General features: G+C 40.4%; 1 protein-coding gene across 5 annotated transcripts in view; it reads left to right on the top strand.

Annotated features, from left to right (window-relative positions):
- The window catches only part of LOC105809167 (schwannomin-interacting protein 1), an 886964-nt gene extending 877268 nt beyond the window's left edge, over positions 1-9696 (top strand). For 3 of the 5 annotated variants that reach the window (XM_012642921.1, XM_012642924.1, XM_012642925.1), the window contains 4 exons: positions 917-1114; positions 2040-2163; positions 4573-4666; positions 9055-9696. In XM_012642921.1, coding sequence (XP_012498375.1) covers positions 917-1114; positions 2040-2163; positions 4573-4666; positions 9055-9106 — 468 coding nt within the window. In that variant the 3' untranslated portion in view covers positions 9107-9696. The remainder of the gene's footprint in view (positions 1-916; positions 1115-2039; positions 2164-4572; positions 4667-9054) is intronic. The other 2 variants (XM_012642922.1, XM_012642923.1) reach the window with 1 other exon arrangement.
- The last annotated feature ends 9066 nt before the right edge of the window (positions 9697-18762 follow it).

The following is an 18762-nucleotide window of genomic DNA, read 5'->3' as shown; positions in this document are numbered from 1 at the left end:
AAAAAAAAAAAAAAACAATTATAAAGAGAAAATATGCTAAATACCAGTCCTTCCCCATTGGGCTTAGAAATAGGAGCTCATTTCTTTCCTACATATTACAGAAATTGGCTGAATAATCATGGGTGCCTGCTGCTGGAATTCTTTCCTCTCTTTGTGGTCTGTCTATTGCCTTTCTCACCCAAGACAAACAAATAGGAAACCCTGTTGGTCGTTTAGTGCAGTGCAACATCAGAACGTCATTGCATACCTTACTAAGATCGGATCTACCCTGAAGACCAATATAGCGCCTTAGCTCGGAGTAAATATTTTGTTGTGTCTGGTCACTTCAGGAAAATTTTCAGGCCAAGAATTAAAGAAATACCTTGAGTTTGTCATAAATATATTTTCTGTTATTAATTATACTAGTCTTTCTATTTATGCTAAAATCAGAGTCTGTTATAAAATAGACCTTTTTGAACCAGGTGTGGTAGCTCATGCCTGTAATCCCAGTGACTCAGGAGGCTGAGGAGGGAGGATTACTTGAGGCCAGGAGTTTGAAACCAATCTGGGCAACATAGTGAGACCCCATCTCTAAAAAAATTTTAAAAATTAGCCAGGCATGGTGGCGCAGACCTATAGTCCCAGCTACTCAGGAGGTTGAGGCAGAAGAATCATTTGAGCCCAGGAGTTGGAGGTTGCAGCGAGCTATGATCACTCCACTGCCCTCTAGCCTGGGCAACAGTGAGATCCTGTGTCTTAAAAAAAAAATAGACCTTGTTTATGTTACTTGAGCTTTGTATAGGTCAAATCAAGCAATGAGTCACATGGTGGAGGCAACTCTCAGCCATTCTAGGAGGGCTCAGGGAATGCTGTGGTCCATCTCTAAGTGCGTGGTAATTGGCATGGAGAGCTCAAGCTACTCTTTTTCCCTTCACAGAGCAAACAGAGTTCTTCCTATTCTGATAGAGACACTACTGAAGAGGAATCTGAATCCTTGGATGACATGGACTTCCTCACAAGGCAAAAGAAATTGCAAGCTGAAGCCAAAATGGCCCTGGCCATGGCCAAACCAATGGCCAAAATGCAAGTAGAAGTGGAAAAACAGAACAGGAAAAAGTCTCCCGTCGCTGATCTTGTAAGCAACAACGGCTGATACGCAAGAGAGTGTTTAGGGACTGCAAATGGTTGACGCTGTCCCAGCCCTTTCCCAGAATTATGCAAACTTGGGTTCTCCAAGGCAGTTTGTAAAAAGTCCTGTCATTGAGAAATAATTTTGTTTCTTCTTTCCTTCCTACTGTAGCACTGAAAAATACATAAGCAACAGATTTCACAAAAGTAAAGTTTGCTCTTGATTCATATCTACTGTGTTTCTTAGGGGCAATATTAGCTGTCATGGGAATATTTAAATTCCTTTAAAGCAATCTCAGTTTAAGAACCTATTGATTTTGATCCTGGCAAACTTACTTATTGTTATAATTTTCATTCCCACATTTCAATGAAGACAATATAGCATAGTGAATAAGAGCCTTGGACTTCGGAGTTTAAGTCTAGCTCTGTGATTGCCCTGCTATGGGGTTCTGGGCAAGTTACTTAAGTCTTAGTTTTCTCATCTATAGAATGGGAATAACAGTGTCTGTGACAGAACACAGTTATGAGGATTCAGTGAAATAAACCATTGAAAGCACATGGCAGTGCTTGTAGCATGGTATAAATGATTAAGTAGTAGCTGATATTTTTTTCCATGTCACTGATATTATTTATGCTCCCTGGTAATTCATTTGTGGCTATAATAATTGACTCACGGTTGTCACAGCCTATGTTAAAGGCCAATCAGAAAGCTTTTGATGTTGGTAGTGTAGCATTTTGGCACAAATAGCATGTTAGGTCATGTTAGAGCCCCACACCGGAAAAGTCACAGACTGGGAAAGCTTTTAAGCTCTGAACCTGAATTGAAGTAGGGAGATGAGAGGGTGGGTTTTTTAAGCGAAAACCAGGTCTTATTATGTTCAGTGTATTTGCCGCTCTATTCACAGCTCTGTTTTTCCCCTTTGTGTCTTCAGCTGCCACACATGCCTCATATAAGTGAATGCTTGATGAAAAGAAGTTTAAAACCTACTGACCTGAGAGACATGACTATTGGGCAGCTACAAGTGATAGTCAATGATCTCCATTCCCAGATAGAAAGTAAGTGTAAGGTATACCTGAAAATAGAATATTCCATGTAAAACATTGCGGGATAGTGCTGCTTTCTTGATCTAATTCTTTTGTATGTTTCGTCGGGTTCCTCCTGTGTGCTTGCAAGGAAAGGAAGAGAATCACAAGGCTCTTTCTTGTTGTTGTTTGTTTCGGGTTTTTTCTTTTACTGTAAAATGTTTAGAAGCTTTAAGAATTTTTCAAGATTCACAATAGTTATAGGTCCTTTTTATTTATCTTAAATCCCCAGCTCCTAACACAGTGCATGTATTCGAATCACAAATCTGTTTCTAGAATATAATTCGGAAGGTACAAGTCATTTATTTTACAATTACACCTTCTACTTCACTTGCATGTACATTCATTTTAGATATCCGCATCATCAATCAAATCAGATCAGACTTATTTTGTGGGACTCCAGGTGGTGGAAGTGTGTGACCAATATGTGAGAATTACATGGTGACAAAGTTTGGGCTTTTTTTCCCCAGAATAAAGGACCTCTAACAGTAGTGTCCAGAGGGGGTGGTTAGTCATGCTCACTGGCGGTCATGAAGAGAACAGGCAGTTGTTTGGCCTCACGAAAGAAAGAAACTTCTCACGTGAGCAATGTGGTTACGATTCTATATAATCTATGGATTTATAGATTTAAAAGAATCCAAGAGACATGGCAACCAAATGCATTCAAACAAATAAACATAAAAAAGCATTATAAGCAACATGGGGAAATTTGAACACTAACTGAATGTTTTAGTGAAGATTTATTTATTTGAGACAGGTATTGTTATGTAAATTTTTTTAAAAAGCCCCTGTCTTTTAGAGATACAGACTGAAGCATTTTCAGGTGAAACCATGTGATGTCTGGGACTTGCATTAAAATAATCCAATAGGAAGAGAGAGAGATCATTCAGGGTTGGCCATGAGTTGATAATTGTTGAGTCTGGTTGTATACATGGGGTTCATTAAACTATTTTCTCTGGTTTTGTATCAGTTTGAAAATTTCCATAATAAAAAGTTTAAAACTTCATATCAGGGAAAAAATGTCTGTGCACTAAGGGTTCAGATATGCAGGCACTCTTCTGAGTGATAGGATAAAAAGCTACCCCAAGGGCACACTGGAAAAAAAATAAAATTTTTCTACTAGATCCAAATTTTAAAAATTGGATGTATTCAATGCCAAGTTAGTACATTCAGTATTATTTTAAAATCAAGAGAAAGAGTTAACCATTTTAATTAAGAAACCATAGATTCACAGGATTTTTTTTTTTAAAAATTCTACAACTGCATTTTACTTTTAGTTAAGAATTAATTACTAGGATTGTTATTCTTTCAAAAACTGTGAAACATCTTCCTTAGACTTTTAAATAATAAAATTGCCATCTAGTCCTTTCCAGGAGTTGATAAAATTTTAGACCTCTTTGTATGATTTTTTGCTCTTTTTAAAATTGGAAACTAGTCTGACTCAGAGGCAGGTAAATGCACCATTTGAAGTCAGGATCTCTAAAAGCATTGCCAAGGGGGACCTGTCTGATCACCCCCTTCCTCTCTTTTGTTTCCCTGCCCAGAGCTCTTGCAAGATGAGTGCTCTCCCCCATGGGTCTGGACCTAGCAGCTATAATTCTTAGCTTCTTTTAGAGGAAAAAGCAAGAGAAAGGCCTTTGCTTATTCATATTTTTCAAATGCAAGAGCCAAATTAACCCAGTGCACTGATTTCAGGAAGGTTACAAATATTTCCATCTGTATATATTTTATACCTGGTATAAGTCTTAAGGAATATTTTTCCTTGGCACCCTGCTGTCTGGAGATTTCAGGGGTTATTTCTTCAGGTCTTGCACATCTAACTGTACCACCAATCTGACTTTCCAATAGCCTCAGGTAATGTATTTCCATACAATAGCCTGCACGTAGGGCTTCTCCTGCCTAACACCATATGAAGCCTTTCAGCCCCCCTGACATACCTTCCTCTCCAGCTGGGCACCTGCTGTAGTGCTGTCAGGCCCTGAGAGGCCCCTCTGATTTTCAGTGTGTCTGGAGCATCCTGAAGCCGAAGGGTGGAAAACTTAATGTGCTCTAGACTTTGTTCCCGTTTCTTGAAAACAAAATTCCGCTCTTTCTAACAAGCTATTTTCCTAACAGCTAACAATTTCTTTTCCCAGTTTAATGTGAATTTAATTGGAAATACTTCTTACTGTATTCCTTTTCTTCCAACACCTCTATAATTATGCAAACCAGTCATGTTTCTGCAATATAAGTCTAAATTTTTACAAAAATTTCTTTCCTACTATGTTTAGCTGTTTATATGTTATATATCCATGATACATGTATATGCTGGATTGTAAATACTTACACGTTCTGACTTGGACGTGCTTTTATCTATTTTAAGTGCTCTTTTCTCGGCCACAGGCTTGAATGAAGAGTTGGTCCAGCTGCTTCTCATCCGAGATGAGCTGCACACAGAGCAAGATGCCATGCTGGTGGACATCGAAGACTTGACCAGGTCAGTGTGGCTGCACTCTTTCCAAAGAAGAAAAGAAGCCTAGGGCAGTCTGAAATTTAAGAATTAGGGCAAGAGCTTCTTCCTTTATTTCCACGAGTAACTGACCTAACCTTCACTGGTGTCAGCTGTTTAGATGGAGGAGAAGCAGCCAAAACCCTTCCTTATCAAATGCATTGCTTTTTAACGGCCTCCTCCCCTTGCGATGGATTATCAGCACATTAGGACTTCTTACGCCTTCACCTAAATTAGGTAAACAGTTCTGGCCTAGGACTTTACCCGGAAGGCCTGTCCCTCGGGAAGTTGGCCATAAGCCATTGCACACTGGTGTGTTTCCAGCATACGCAGCCGTGTGGTAGGTGCCACAAAGTGGTGCTAGCTCGTATGTGACCTGGCTCTTGATCGCCTCTGCCATGCCCAGAAGGCAGGGACACTGGCATCTTTCCACAGCCCCAGTGCCACCAGATTGTTCTCCCCATGGGGAAACTCCAGGACTTGAGTTTCCAGCTGGGCTTGGCTCCAGCTGCCTCTCTGTAAAGAGGTAAAGAATGCTTCTCTCCCCAGGGGATGAGAAAACTAGGCTAATGCTGGTCAAAATCTTGCATTTAAAGTACACGAAATACTGTAAACATTCCTATGATCACATATTTACTATGGCACCTTTTCTGAGACAGTCCATAAGTCTTTAAACCATGGGGCAACAATTTAATCCCAGAAATGGTATTCAGAGAGTAGAAGGCTCTCCAAGGAAAGAAAGAACACTACTTGTCACAATAACATAAGGAGTTAACCGCATGATCTATAACTATCCCAGAGAAGTTTGAAAACATATGCAGACGACATTGGGTGCATTCAGGGTGGTATGGCCTTAGAAAAAGCTTGAAAACAAATGCAGTGATAATATACCCAGCGTCTACCATAGGCCCTCTTCTCAATGTGTCATGGGCAAAATCATTGTCTAATGACGCAATTATTTATAAAAAGTTTTGGTAGCAAATAAATGCTGCAAAACTATGTTTAAGCTTTTTTTTTAAGACCTATGGACAGCACTCTATTTTATATGTTATAAACATTGTATTGCCTCATCCTTAACCAAAAATAAAACAAAACAGTAGGCCTCCTCATACTCTGAACATATTTGCCTGCATCTAAACTATCACAACACTCAAATAATATTATTGCCATCTACAGATGTATTCAGGCACTGCACCACCACCAACAACCATAAAACGGATTCCTTTTTGTTAGTCTGAGAAATTTTCTTACAGGTGTTAACATTATGAGAAATCAGTGGTGAAATATACTACCAGGACCTACATTTTTTTAAAAAATATATATGAATTTTTTTTAAACTCTGTGATTCACCTATGGTAGCAGAGAACTTTTCTTTACCTCTCAAAACAGTATTGGCATTCCTGTTGGCAAGGAGGACATCGAGAGTCTCTTCCCCTTCTCTGCAAGTGTTAGGCTGATACTTAAGTTTGCAGTGTATGGTTTTATACCTCTAGATGATGTGACCATGGGAAACAGTTAAGGCAAAACCATGAGGTTAAAAGCTGCACTATGTTAAAGGTGTTGGAGGCACCCCTTAAATTGGAGGAGTCCTACAATAGGCAGGGGTGTTTGCTCCCTGAACAGCCTTCTACTTGGTGGAGAGAAGCTCTACATCTGTTTCTGGCTGCAAAAAAGTAACTTTGCTCACTGGGGGGACCTGAGGATACTTAACCGTCTTCCTAAAGGTAGCAGTTGGAGAGTCCTGCAGCCAGATCTCAGAAGGCCGAGAGTGTGGCTGTGGGGACGGCTGGGAATTTTTGTTCGCCTCTTCCTTTGCCTGTCCAACTCTTACCATTCCAGGTGTCCATTCAAATCAGTGGTTCTTAATTTTGGTTGTGCACTGGAACCACCTGGAAAGTGTTATAAAATAGTGATGCCTGGGTTTCACCCCACTGAGATTCTGAGTTAATTATTCTGTGCGTTGGCCTGGGTGTCAGGGTCTTCTAAATTTCCTAGTCGATTCCAATGCACAGCCAAATTTGAGAACCACAGGTTTAGATGATGCTTCTCTGCAGAAGCCCTCTCTGACCCCCAAAGACTTGGCTTTTTGACAGCCATCCTCCACTTGTGATAGATCATTAGTGCATTAAAGCTCTCTCACCTCCACCTAAATCAGGACTGTCCGGGGCAGTTGCCCCTACGCCATTCCATGCCGGCGTGTTGCCAGCACATGAGCAGCCACATGGTGGGTGCTGCAAAGTAGCATTAACTGTGTGACCCAGCTCCTAATTGCCAAAACTGGATTAGAACCCTCTTTGTTCGTGGCCACATCCCATCCCTCTCATGTGCAGCCTAATTGCACTGTGTTTTATTTGTCTGCTGTCTCTCCCCACCTGACTATAAACTCCCTGAAAGCAGAGACGATGCCATTTGCATCCATTGCTGTGCCCCCAGAGCCTAGCACAGGGCCTGCCGGGCACGTAGTGGGTCCTCAATAATGATTGTTGATAAAAAGGAGTCCTGGTGGGGCTTCAGTGAAACAAATCCTAATAAGGACTTTCATATAAATTGTTGATGAGAACCTTTTAGTTTTATGGACTGAAACTCTTTCCCTCCTTTTGTTTAAAATTTTAATGAAATTCATCTTTGTATATATGTCTAAAAATAACACCCAACTTTCAATATTTTCTAAAGTTATCTGCCGTCTGCTCCTCTTTCCTTCTCAGAAAACTCCTCCATGTGCATATGTGCGTGAGCAAACATCCACACACATGCACATAGATACGTATTTTAAAATTCCTGTAAGAACCATAATTTAATTAGCTACAGTGGAATTGTAGCTCACTGGGCATCAAAATATCTTGAGCTGAATTTGCTCTAGTGAGGCACATGAGCTACTTTATAAAAATGATCAAGGTTCTTGTGTGCAGCTGAACAGGGCCATGAGATGGTCTGCTAAATGGGACAACTTTTTTAAGGAATGGAGAGCAGATGCCTTTTTCCAGAGATCCTTTATTATTAGATGAATATTGCCATTTATCTGTGGGCTGCTGAGTGTGGCAAAGATACTGTTGTCACTTCCCTATTTTTTTTTTATCAGTATATTATGGGGGTACAGATGTTTAGGTTACGTATGTTTCCCTTGCTCCCCTACCCCCCGCCAAGTCCGAGTTTCAAGTGTGTCCATCCCTCGGATGGTGCACATCGCACTCTTTGTATATGCATATACCCGTCCCCTCCTCCCCCCGCGCGCCCGACATCCAATAGATGTTATTCTTATATGTGCACTTATGTCTCGATCAGTTTCACTTCCCTATTTTTGAAAGCATTTGTGGTTTGCGTTCCCTGTACCATAGATATGACACATTCTGCATAAAACCAATGAGTTAAACTTGACGTCACTGACTACCCAAGTCCAGGCAGCATACACAAATTGTCCCTAATCCTCTGATCACATCTGGAAACCACAGTTTTAGATGTTTTTCTCTTGCCAAATTTATCATTTCCTAAAATCATCTTTCAAAATCATTGTCTTTTGCAGCCTTCAGACCCCACCATTCTCTGGGAAGTGCCCATTCAAGTGATGTAATCAGCCTGGGCAGTCCTCCCCCTCTTTCTCCACTATCCAGCTGAGGCTCAAGGGTCATAGTAGAGCCTGATGAATAAGATTTACCCCACCCTGTCCCTGCCTTCACTGCCATGATCATGCCCTTAGGATTAATTGGGGTGAAAAACATGCAAACATGGAAAATCTTTACATCCACAAAGGCCTACCATTTGTCAGACATTAGCTTTTGCAAGAGTGAATTCCATTGTTGACTCTGGGTTTCTCTTAGGTGGCTTAGTTAGTTCGTTGGTCTGTGTCTGCATGCATGTGTTTAGATACAGTAGTCACTCGGTTACTCTCCATCACAACACTTTGCTTTGACTTTCGCTTGGTACTTATTTCTGTCTGCTATTTTCGTTGTTTGCTGTTGTCCCTTTCTTATTGGTCTCCATTGGAACATCTGCTCACAAGAACAAAGACCTCGTTATCTTGCTCCCCAGCAAATCTCCAGCACCAGGACACATAGAGAAGGCACATATGAAATATTTGTGGATAAAAGTATCCCAGATATTTACTTCTTTTCATTTTTAAACATAGAACTTCCTCTCAAAAGCAGTAATATCTACAAGTCTCAGGTTAATCCAACAGCTTACTAAATAAAGGGAAACATACATAGAATACAAAAATTAAAGAGGTCAACCCAATTTGAGTAAAATATTTTTTCTTCATTCTCAAGTATTTCACTATAAGTAACTCCGAACTTCAGTTTGAAGAATGTTGTAGCCATTGATTGAAAAGCAGTTTGGATCTTTCTACACTGTGCTAAATAATTGTATTAATTATTTTACAGACATGCTGAAAGTCAGCAGAAGCACATGGCAGAGAAAATGCCTGCAAAGTGAAATGAAGCCATGCAACCAGAGAACAAGCTAGAATTTATTTTGCTTCTGTGGTTGTAAAAATGCTGTTGCTAAAGGTGGCACAGAAACAAATATCAGTGTTAGTCATTGATAATGTCTGAAGCTTAACGTCCAGTGATTGGCCTTTGCTTCTTAATTTATTTTAATTTTTTACTTGTGCCACTTAATATCAGGCATTTTAATAAAATATTGTTACAAAAATGTACAGTACTTACACCATCACAAATCATGGTTAATCAAAGAGAGTAGTTTTAACTTTATTTTTATTTGTTTAGAGATTTTAAGTTGGAGCAGTATTTTCCCATTGACTACTTTCATTCTTCGCTGTAGTTTTAAAGAAGAACTGTAAATGACGGTGCTATACAAGTCAAAAAATACATGCCTGCCTCGTAGTGACATTGTAGTTCTCCGTAATATGTATATTTTAATCAGTTCTCAACATTTTGTGAATGTTGACTACCTGAAGTTCCTTTTTAGATGTGCTATTAACATTCTGTTGGATTCAGAGGGTTCCTTGAAAGTTTTATGTATAAATATGTAAAATAAAAATTAAACCTTTGTTTCATATGATATGTCTTTTTGCTCACTAGCAAGCCACATCCTGACAATTCGCTATTCACCGTTTGTTCTCCACTCCCCCCACAGCTCAATTCCCCACCAGGAAGTTGTTACCAGTGGAAAAAAAAATCGCTCCGCAGATCAGGCAAGGCAACAAATTGCCAAGAAGGTTATGAGAGTGTGAATGAGTGTGAGTGTGTGAGTGTGTGTGTGAGAGAGAGAGAGAGAGAATGATTCAAAGAAGGCCAAAGGTCAGCAGCATCAGAGCTAGTACTTCTATTATTGCTTGAAGTCAACAATCTGGAATTTTACACTTCACTATTTAATAGCTGCTTGTCTTGTTAGAGACTATTATTGTATCAAACTCCATTTACCAAATTCACCACCTGAGCGAGTGATGCTAGCATATACTCTTTTCCCAAGGCCAATTGTTGCTGTTTTTAAAATTTTTGTCACTTCTATTGGTCTCATGAAAAAAATTCTAAGTCTAAAGCAGATTACAGATTGTTTTCTGGTAAGTAGAGAGTTTCAGAAAATAGATCTAATTACCTAATGTCCATGAAGGGATTAGAGAACCATAAACTAAAGCAAAGACGAGCAATTCGACATTCTAGAACCACCCACAGGCCACCTGGTTTCACTATAAGATCCGTGAAGTAATCTAAAGATAGAACTTTAGAAGTGTCTCCATTTTCCTTTCTCAAAAATACTCATATAAGCATTGTAAGTAATTAAAAAAGAGTTGCCAGTTTTCATAGACAGTCTTCTATTTAGCAAAATAGGTAATCTTAAGTTATAACACTAGTCACTTTTTGGGGGCCTCAAACAAGTTATTTCCATTCGGAATAGAAAAAGAATGTGGCCCATAAATATATTTTGAGTTTTGTGAGTTGGCTGTTGAGGAAGGCAATTTCGGGCTCTCCACTGAGCTAAAGGGCGGGACCCAAATCCTCTATGCCCAGAGGTCTCTAAATGAACCCCCAAGTCCCACACCAGCTGTCAGGGGTCTCCTGGGTTGATCCCAGCGCTGTGAATCCAAACAGCTGCGGGACTTTTGCTGCTTCCACTCAGAGAGAATGGAAGCAGCGGTTCTCATTGCTAGCTGCACAGTGGGATCACCAGGGGAACCTTAGAAACCTCTAATGCCTAGGGCCCACCGCCACCAGACTGACTTAATTGGTCTGAGGTGTGGCCTGGGCATCAAGTTTAAAGGTCCCCAGCTGATATTAATGTTGAGGATCACTGCTTTAGACTTCCTTCCTTGTAGCTTTTATTAACCATGTTTTTTAGATTTTTTTCTAATTAAAAAATTATTATATTCCTGTTAACGTGGAACTTTTGAAAAAGAGCAGATGCAGACCTAGGAAGAGTGCTACAAAAAATGTCTGTGCCCAAGTAAGTGTGGCCTTCTAAAACTCCTATGGCAACACCCACAACCTGGAGTCCTGATACTAAATCTCAGCCCACTCCAAACTCCAAAAGACTTTCTTAATTTTTAAAATCATTGCCAGAATTGCCAATTCCAATGAACAATTAGAAATGAGTTTTCTCTGCATCTTAAGCAATGCAATCTCTCTGGCTAGAAACATACGTTGTGAAGAAATCCATGGCCTCTAAACTCTTCAAATTGTTTGAAGCTCATAATCATGGCTAAAGAGCCCCTAACTCAAGAAGAGAAGGAAGAAAATGAGATTATACCCACAAAAGGCCTCACAGAATACTTCTGGGGTCAAAGCCTGGCTAACAGTAGAGCAGTTCTTCCCTCCACCCCCTTAGATCCTCAGAGGTGTCTTACATTCAAGTTATTGGTGTCCCTTTAACACTTCTGTGCCCCTAGTAGGAACGTTGTCATGTGACTTACTTCCAGGGAGATTCAAGTTTGGGTCTATCCGGTCATTTGCTTAGGTTTGTCAGCAAGGACTGTAATTATTCTCAACAGGATTCTTACCTATTCTAGGTCACCCTACACATAGACTAGGACCCTTACTAGTTAACCAGGCTTAGAATGATGGACTAACCAAGCTCAAAAATAGGGCACCACCTCTCTTGCCCATTTTAAGACAGTACAGTGTGGGTGAGAACGCTGGGGCTCAGGCCAGAAGGAACCAGCTGCAGATGTGTCTGGGCCATCTTCCTAGGAATGGGACTTGAGCATGTTACTAAAGCTATGTCTTATTTTATCACCTGTAAATACTATCTCCTGGGATTATTGTAAAGATTGAATAAAATAATGTCTATGAAAGCACCTCACACCCAGCAGATAATAAATAATTGTTGAATGAAGAAGTAAATGATCAGAGTTTAGGTGAGGTGGGACATTATATTTTACCAGTTTCTGAGATTTAACGCATCCTTATGGGTTTGTTTCTTATTTATCAATTTACACATTAGATGCTTAAGGAAAAAGTTAATAATTTCAAGTTGCCCTCTTGCCTCTAAAAACCAGTGTTAAAATTTAGAATGTGTTCTTATATACCTTCCTCTATGCTTATACAAACAAATACACATGCATAGGTTTTGTATTTCAATTTGTCTGTGCAAAGATGTGATTACACAAAACCTGGTACCTTGCAACTTGCTTTATCCATAGATACTTCCAGGTCAGTACATATAGATCTAAGTCATTCTTTTTAACAGCCATATAGTAATCCCCAGTATTGATGGTACGTACTTCATTCATTCCTTTTAATGATGGACAATAAGAAACTTCAGATTCCTGCCACCGAAACCAGTAATACAATAATCGTGCTTGTACTTAATATCTATGTATTCTTTTATTCTGTGTTTATCTAATTTTTTCTTTAACCATTGCTTGGTATTATGTTTAGATACCTCACAGTACAGAGAGCTAACTAAGGTAGGGAAGACCAGGTGAGGCCACTGCAGAGAAGTTCAACTCCTTGCAACAAAATTAGAACAAACCCCCATGTCCGACAAACACCAACTTACTTTCATCTTTAAATATGCAGCTTGGGTCTCTCTGTCTCTCCCCGCCTCCTCCCCACCCCCACCACACAGACACACATTTAGCCTCCAAGAACTCTTTTCTGCCTCCTGAATACAGATTTTTCTCTATTTCCTCTTTGAGAGTAGAGGCAAACCTCAGCCACCTCTGAAACTATAGCCCCCAGCACAGAACCAGGCAGAGTCCTCATTTGAAGTCTGGCCCAATGAGAAACTCTGATCATTAGAACCTGCCCTTTTGACACTTCCATTAACTGGGATGCATTCTTTCCCCTTCCTGATATATGATGCTCCTCCTCTTGGCCAAGGGAGGAGCCCTTCGGACTGACTTTCACTAAGGTTTAATCTTACTGTTCACAAGTTTAACCCCCCATGACTGATTGATTTTTCCCTTAAATTCTTCACCTCCCCAAATATCTGATCTAAGTCCCAGAGACTTCCTTCCACAGACTTTGTCATCTCTAATAAACAACCCTGTCACAGATATAGCTAGCCATCTGCTAAAAGTCATGCTTCTCCACCACGTTTATAGTATAGAATTATCAGTGGGGGGTAGCTAAATGGACAGGGACATTCCAAACCCCCTTGCATCTAGATGTGACCCCATGACCAATTTTCACCAATGGAATGTCAGTGGGTATGATGTGTCTTAATTCCAGCCAAGGCTTTGGAGAAGGGATTTGCCCTCTTCATGTGTTCTCTTTCTCCTTGTACCAGCTGCAATCACAGGACCCAGAGGATACCAGAGCCACAAGATGGAAGGAGTCTGGGTCCCTGAGTCACTGCATGGGGAGAGCTGCCTGCCATCCAGTAGGATTCACCTCAGACTGTTACAAGAGTGCTAAATAAACTATGATCATATTGGAACCATTATACTGTGTTGAACGTGTTACAATAGCTAGTATTAGACTAACTAATCAAAGTTCTTAACAAGGACAGCCATAGTCCTTTAAAGAGCTGGAACACAGGCCTGGCACGGTGGCTCACGCCTGTAATCCTAGCACTCTGGGAGGCCAAGGCGGGTGGGTCGCTCAAGGTCAGGAGTTCGAGACCAGCCTGAGCAAGGGCGAGACCCCATCTCTACTAAAAAATAGAAAGAAATGATCTGGACAACTAAAAATATATACAGAGAGAAAAAATTAGCTGGGCATGGTGGTGCATGCCTGTAGTCCCAGCTACTCGGGAGGCTGAGGCAGAAGGATTGCTCGAGCCCAGGAGTTTGAGATTGCTGTGAGCTAGGCTGACGCCACGGCACTCACTCTAGCCCGGGCAACGAAGTGAGACTCTGTCTCAAAAAAAAAAAAAAGAAAAAAAAGAGCTGGAACACAGACCCAGTTCTCTGAAAACAAATACTGTATTCTTAACCACCATGCCACATGGTATCTTTAGAAAATCTTCTCCGGGTCAGTGACTCACCCTTTGTCAGTTCACGGACCTCTTCAGCTTAGTTTACATCTTGTCCCCGTTTTAGTTTTTCCTGTAGGCATTGGAACAGAAATTCAAAGTACGTCAAAATGAAATTTGTCACATACAATTCACGCCAGAAACAAGCATATAGATTTGATGATGATGCCAAAAACACAAATATTTGTCAAGTGACAACAGGATACCTTCTTGTTGTCTGTTGGGAAAAGCCTTGGGTTTCAAGGATCTTCAAGACCCGACTTGGCTTATTGCCACCTCAGCTGAATTCTGATGCTTACAAATTGCAATTACCTTTGGCACTGGTATTCATTTATTTTTTCTAAATAAGATATGACATGTTCATTATGAGATAGGTTGGTGGGTAATGAGTTTTTCAGGATATTTTAATTGAGGCTCATAGTTGTCAGTATATATTAATATTATATTAAATAATTTATGAATTAATGGTCTGGCTGTGCAAAATGAAAGTGTCCTAATTTCTGAGTATCTAAAAAGCCTTTCATTTAGTAGCTTTGGTAAGAAATGATTCACCAAGACTAATTGGTTGTAAGATGTGTTTTCCTGTATTCTACTTCTCTCCATGCGTTTGTCTGTCCTAGAACAATGCTCTGCTATGGTGGTAACAAAGCCCCTTTCAAAAAACTGTTGAATCCATTTCCCTGCACCACAGTACGACAGCACAAGGTAGAAAAGTGATACTTATGGGAAAAGTGATTTTATTTTCACCTTCCAGACTAGGCATTCAAACTTTCTGTTATTATTTACTACCAGATTCTCTTTTCTTTTATATTCAATCAATACCTTATTTACTTTTTGGCTTTTCAGAAAATAGTGGTGTGTATCCTGACTCTGGTAAAGTATAGACAAGGCTGGAAGTGAGTTCTTTAATTTTCTGCCTCATAAAGTTACTTCCTTCCAGATGTCTGTTAGTTCTCAGTGGAAATTACAGTCTGTAATGGCATGTCATCTCACCTTGGGAAGGGGCTTTTTAGGTCACAGAGCATCCCCATGTATGGATTGCAAATGGCATTTGAGCCAGGAGCTCATGCTTCACCTTGAGAGCAATTTAGATGTGAGGGTTCAAGGTGAAAATGATGTTGACTTTTATAGGCAACGGGGAGAAAGGGCTTTTCTATTTATCACAAAGCATCGTTTTCTCTTTCCAGTGAAGTGAAGGACTCTTGTCCCTGCTGCTCAAAAAGGCTGATTTTAGGATGTGTCATTGTCTCAGATGCAAATCAGATTGAGAATAGAGCACCAGGCAACTGTCAGGCTAAGTAATTTTTTAAGGGAAGTAATGAATGCCTCAGGAAGAATAATTAGGTGTGGGGATGTTTGTATGGGGGTAATAAATCCATCTCCCTGCAGTTCTGGCTAAACTGAGAGTGGGAGTGAAACAGAACATGGGGCTTTCTGAAGTCCCCAAGCCAGTCCCTCCACACTTGCAAGTGAAAGTAATGGGTCTTAGGGAGATCGCAGCTTGAACTGCCGAATGCAGCAACTGAGAGAATGGAGGAGCTGCTTCAGTGAGAGGCCTCTGGGACCCAGGACGACTCAGCAGGCCTTGCCATGGCCACTGCCTCCAAACGCATTTCAGTGCCTTGAATCTACTGGCCAATTGGCTGGCGTGTGTTGCCGCAGTGAGAGTTAGAGCTAGAGCCGCGCCAATCACCAATGTGCAGTTTTCTGTGAGAACGTTCTTTGGTCACCATGGTGGGACCCGATGAAGCTCAGAGCCTGGCCCAACGCAGGAGTGTTGAGGCCTAGAGGAGCTTAGTCAAAGGCAGCCTTGCAGGGGCTGAATAATTGAGGTTTTATGAATTTGGGAGGCAATATGTAAACTATTAAAAACCTCTTTTGAGTTTCCCTACTTTCCAAGCTGATCTTGGGGGCCACCTCCCTGCAAACACTTAGGCAAGAATCACTCAGGAAATATAAATGAATGTAGTTTGGAAGGAAGGGGCACAACTAACAATAGAAAAAAACACAAAAGTTTTGAATTGTACTTTTTTTGGCCACAGTTGAAATTTGTTGCTTATTTGTCTCTTACAAGAAAGAGTCCTAAATCATCTCGGTTTTTGAATTTGAATTGTATTTCAAGCCTTGTCTTCTTTCTCTCTCTCTCTCTTTCTCTCTCTCTCTCTCATTTCTTTTATAAACAGCTCAATCCCCTAATTTACATAGCTGATGTGCCAATATTGTACTAATAATGCCCTCCTCAATCCACTAAAATAAAAAGTCAAAATGCCCACTTCCTTTTCTTTAAAAGTACACACATGCGTATCACTTCCTAAATTACACTCATTGTAAAGAATTTTGGGCTAAAGCACAGAAAGACAAATCCCACAAGTTCTCACTCATATGTGGGGGCTAATGTTAAAAACAATTGATCTCATGGAGACAGAGAGTAGAATTTCAGTTACATGAGGCTGGGCAGGGCAGGGGTCGCAGGGGATAAAGTGGGGATGGTTAATGGGTGCAAAAATACAGTTAGGTAGACACAATGAACAATGTTTGATAGCATAACGAAGTGACTATAATCAACAATAACTTAGGATATACTCTAAAAAAAACTAAAAGGATGGAATTAGAAAGTTCCTAACACGAAGAAATGTTAAATGCCTGAGGTGAAGGATACCCCAGTTAGTCTGATTTGATTAATTCACGTTGTATGCCTGAATCAAAATATCATATGTACCTTATAAACTATAAAACCATTATGTACCCATAATAATAAGAAGAAAAATTCTGGGCTATAAAATCATCTAAGAGTTGGTTAATGTCTGAGGTAGTAACTGCTCTGATAAGACATCACAATTGCCTTGACTTCACATCTTCAGACGCTCTTACTAGCTGAGGCCAAATGTACTCATTCATCTTCCTCAGAATTCTGAATGTTAAAGAAAGCAGGAAGTTCACATAAAAATCACTCTCATTTCAGGTGTTTGTATGGGTTTTCCTGTACTACCAGTTAATTGGACAAGCAGCATTACTATCACATCACACCAGAAAATGAAAGTTAAAGATAAGTACTCAGAGTCATTCTCAGCTCAAAGTTACTCCAGGTTCCTTGGTTCAAGATGAAAGCATCTTCACTGGGAATTCCTTTGACTTCAGTTTCCAGGCCAGTCATGCAAACCATCCATAAAGATGGACCAGTCTCACCTCACTGCAAATGGGGGCTTCTGGATTTTCAGGAAGACACTGGTTTTACCTTCCAGGTCCTGAAGCCAAGAGCAGAAGAGGAGTAAATGTGAGGGTTCCTTCCTCAAAGAAGACTGGAAGACAATAGAAGAAGTACTTGATAAAACTAGTATTGGTTTTAACTTATAAATAACTTGGAAGAGAAAAAGAAGACATCAAAGTGTACTAATACACAGGCTGAAAAGGGTAGAAAGGGAAGGGGTTAGACCATTAGTTATGCATATCTCTCCAGGGGTCACAAATGCAAATGCATTTAGGGGCCCAGTTGATAATACAAATAAATAATGGAACCAAGTTGGATGTAAGACTATAAGGAATGACAGGGAGCACATGCCCTGACTAAAGGGATTCGCTAACTACTTATCTGGGCTGGGTTGACCTGGCTTCCATATCACTTTCCTAAGATTTCAAAATGTCTGGATTTATTATACAAAACATATTACTTCTGTTACCCAATGCTTTAGCTATATGACATTGGTCACCACTGAAAGTCATTTTAAGAAAGATCCCCACAAACTTATTTTGTTTGTTGACAGATTGATATTTACTACAAAACACAATGGCCATTCTATTAGTGCCTGGGGATATATTCTTTTCACTTGTCAGTACCAGTAAGAGTTAAGTTTCTCTGAAAATCATTGTAAGTTCTTTGACTGATAATGTCACCCTCTTTGTATTGGCTTCCAGAAAGCATGGAAGCAAATTTGCAGCCCACCTATAGCAAACTGGATAAGAACTTTGGGTAAGCTCTGACTAAGGAATTCACTTCTGTGTGATTCCACTGGGACCATCAGACTTGGCATCCTGCCCCCTCTGTCACAGGAGTGATCCATGCTGTTAATCAAAATACCCATTTCCCCACCCTCCATTAATAATTGGTTCAATAATGTGCATGTGACCCCAGCAAGGCCAATCAGAAACTTCTCTGGAATTGGTATATGGATACTGGGAATATAAGAGCCTGGCAGCCATCTTGTCTATCTTGTAGAGAGAGAGTTTGCATCAGAAGCCAAAGGAGAACAGCAGAGCTGAAGGACAATGGGGGAGAAGGAGAGAATCCTGAGGATATCCCGTGAGTTCTTGGATTTACCCTGAAGCCAGCTCCTCCCTGGACATTTTCGTTATAATAGCCAATAACACTCCATTTTGCTTATACTAGTTTAAGTAGAGTTTTTGCCAGGACTGAACACGTCCTGACTGTACTATTGTCTCTAAACTCATGGCCCTGTCCTATCACCTCAATCCATCCTCCACATAGCTGCCAAAGTGATCTTGTAGTGTTTCTAGTAAACATATGATCTTGACATAGCCCTGCTCAATTTCTTAAAAGCCTGTCACCCGCAGGATAAAATATAAACTCTTCACAGGATATTTAAGGTTTGGTATGACATCTCTTACCTTCCTGTCAAGCCTACCTCTTAGCCACTCTGCCTTTTAGACTTTAAGCAGGTGAAATTCGAGTTCCTTGTTGATGTCAAGTTCTCCCT

The sequence above is a fragment of the Propithecus coquereli genome, unplaced genomic scaffold, assembly GCF_000956105.1.
Source record: "Propithecus coquereli isolate 6110/MARCELLA unplaced genomic scaffold, Pcoq_1.0 Scaffold19, whole genome shotgun sequence".
Taxonomy (NCBI): domain Eukaryota; kingdom Metazoa; phylum Chordata; class Mammalia; order Primates; family Indriidae; genus Propithecus; species Propithecus coquereli.
This window is presented reverse-complemented; position numbering and strand designations above follow the sequence as displayed.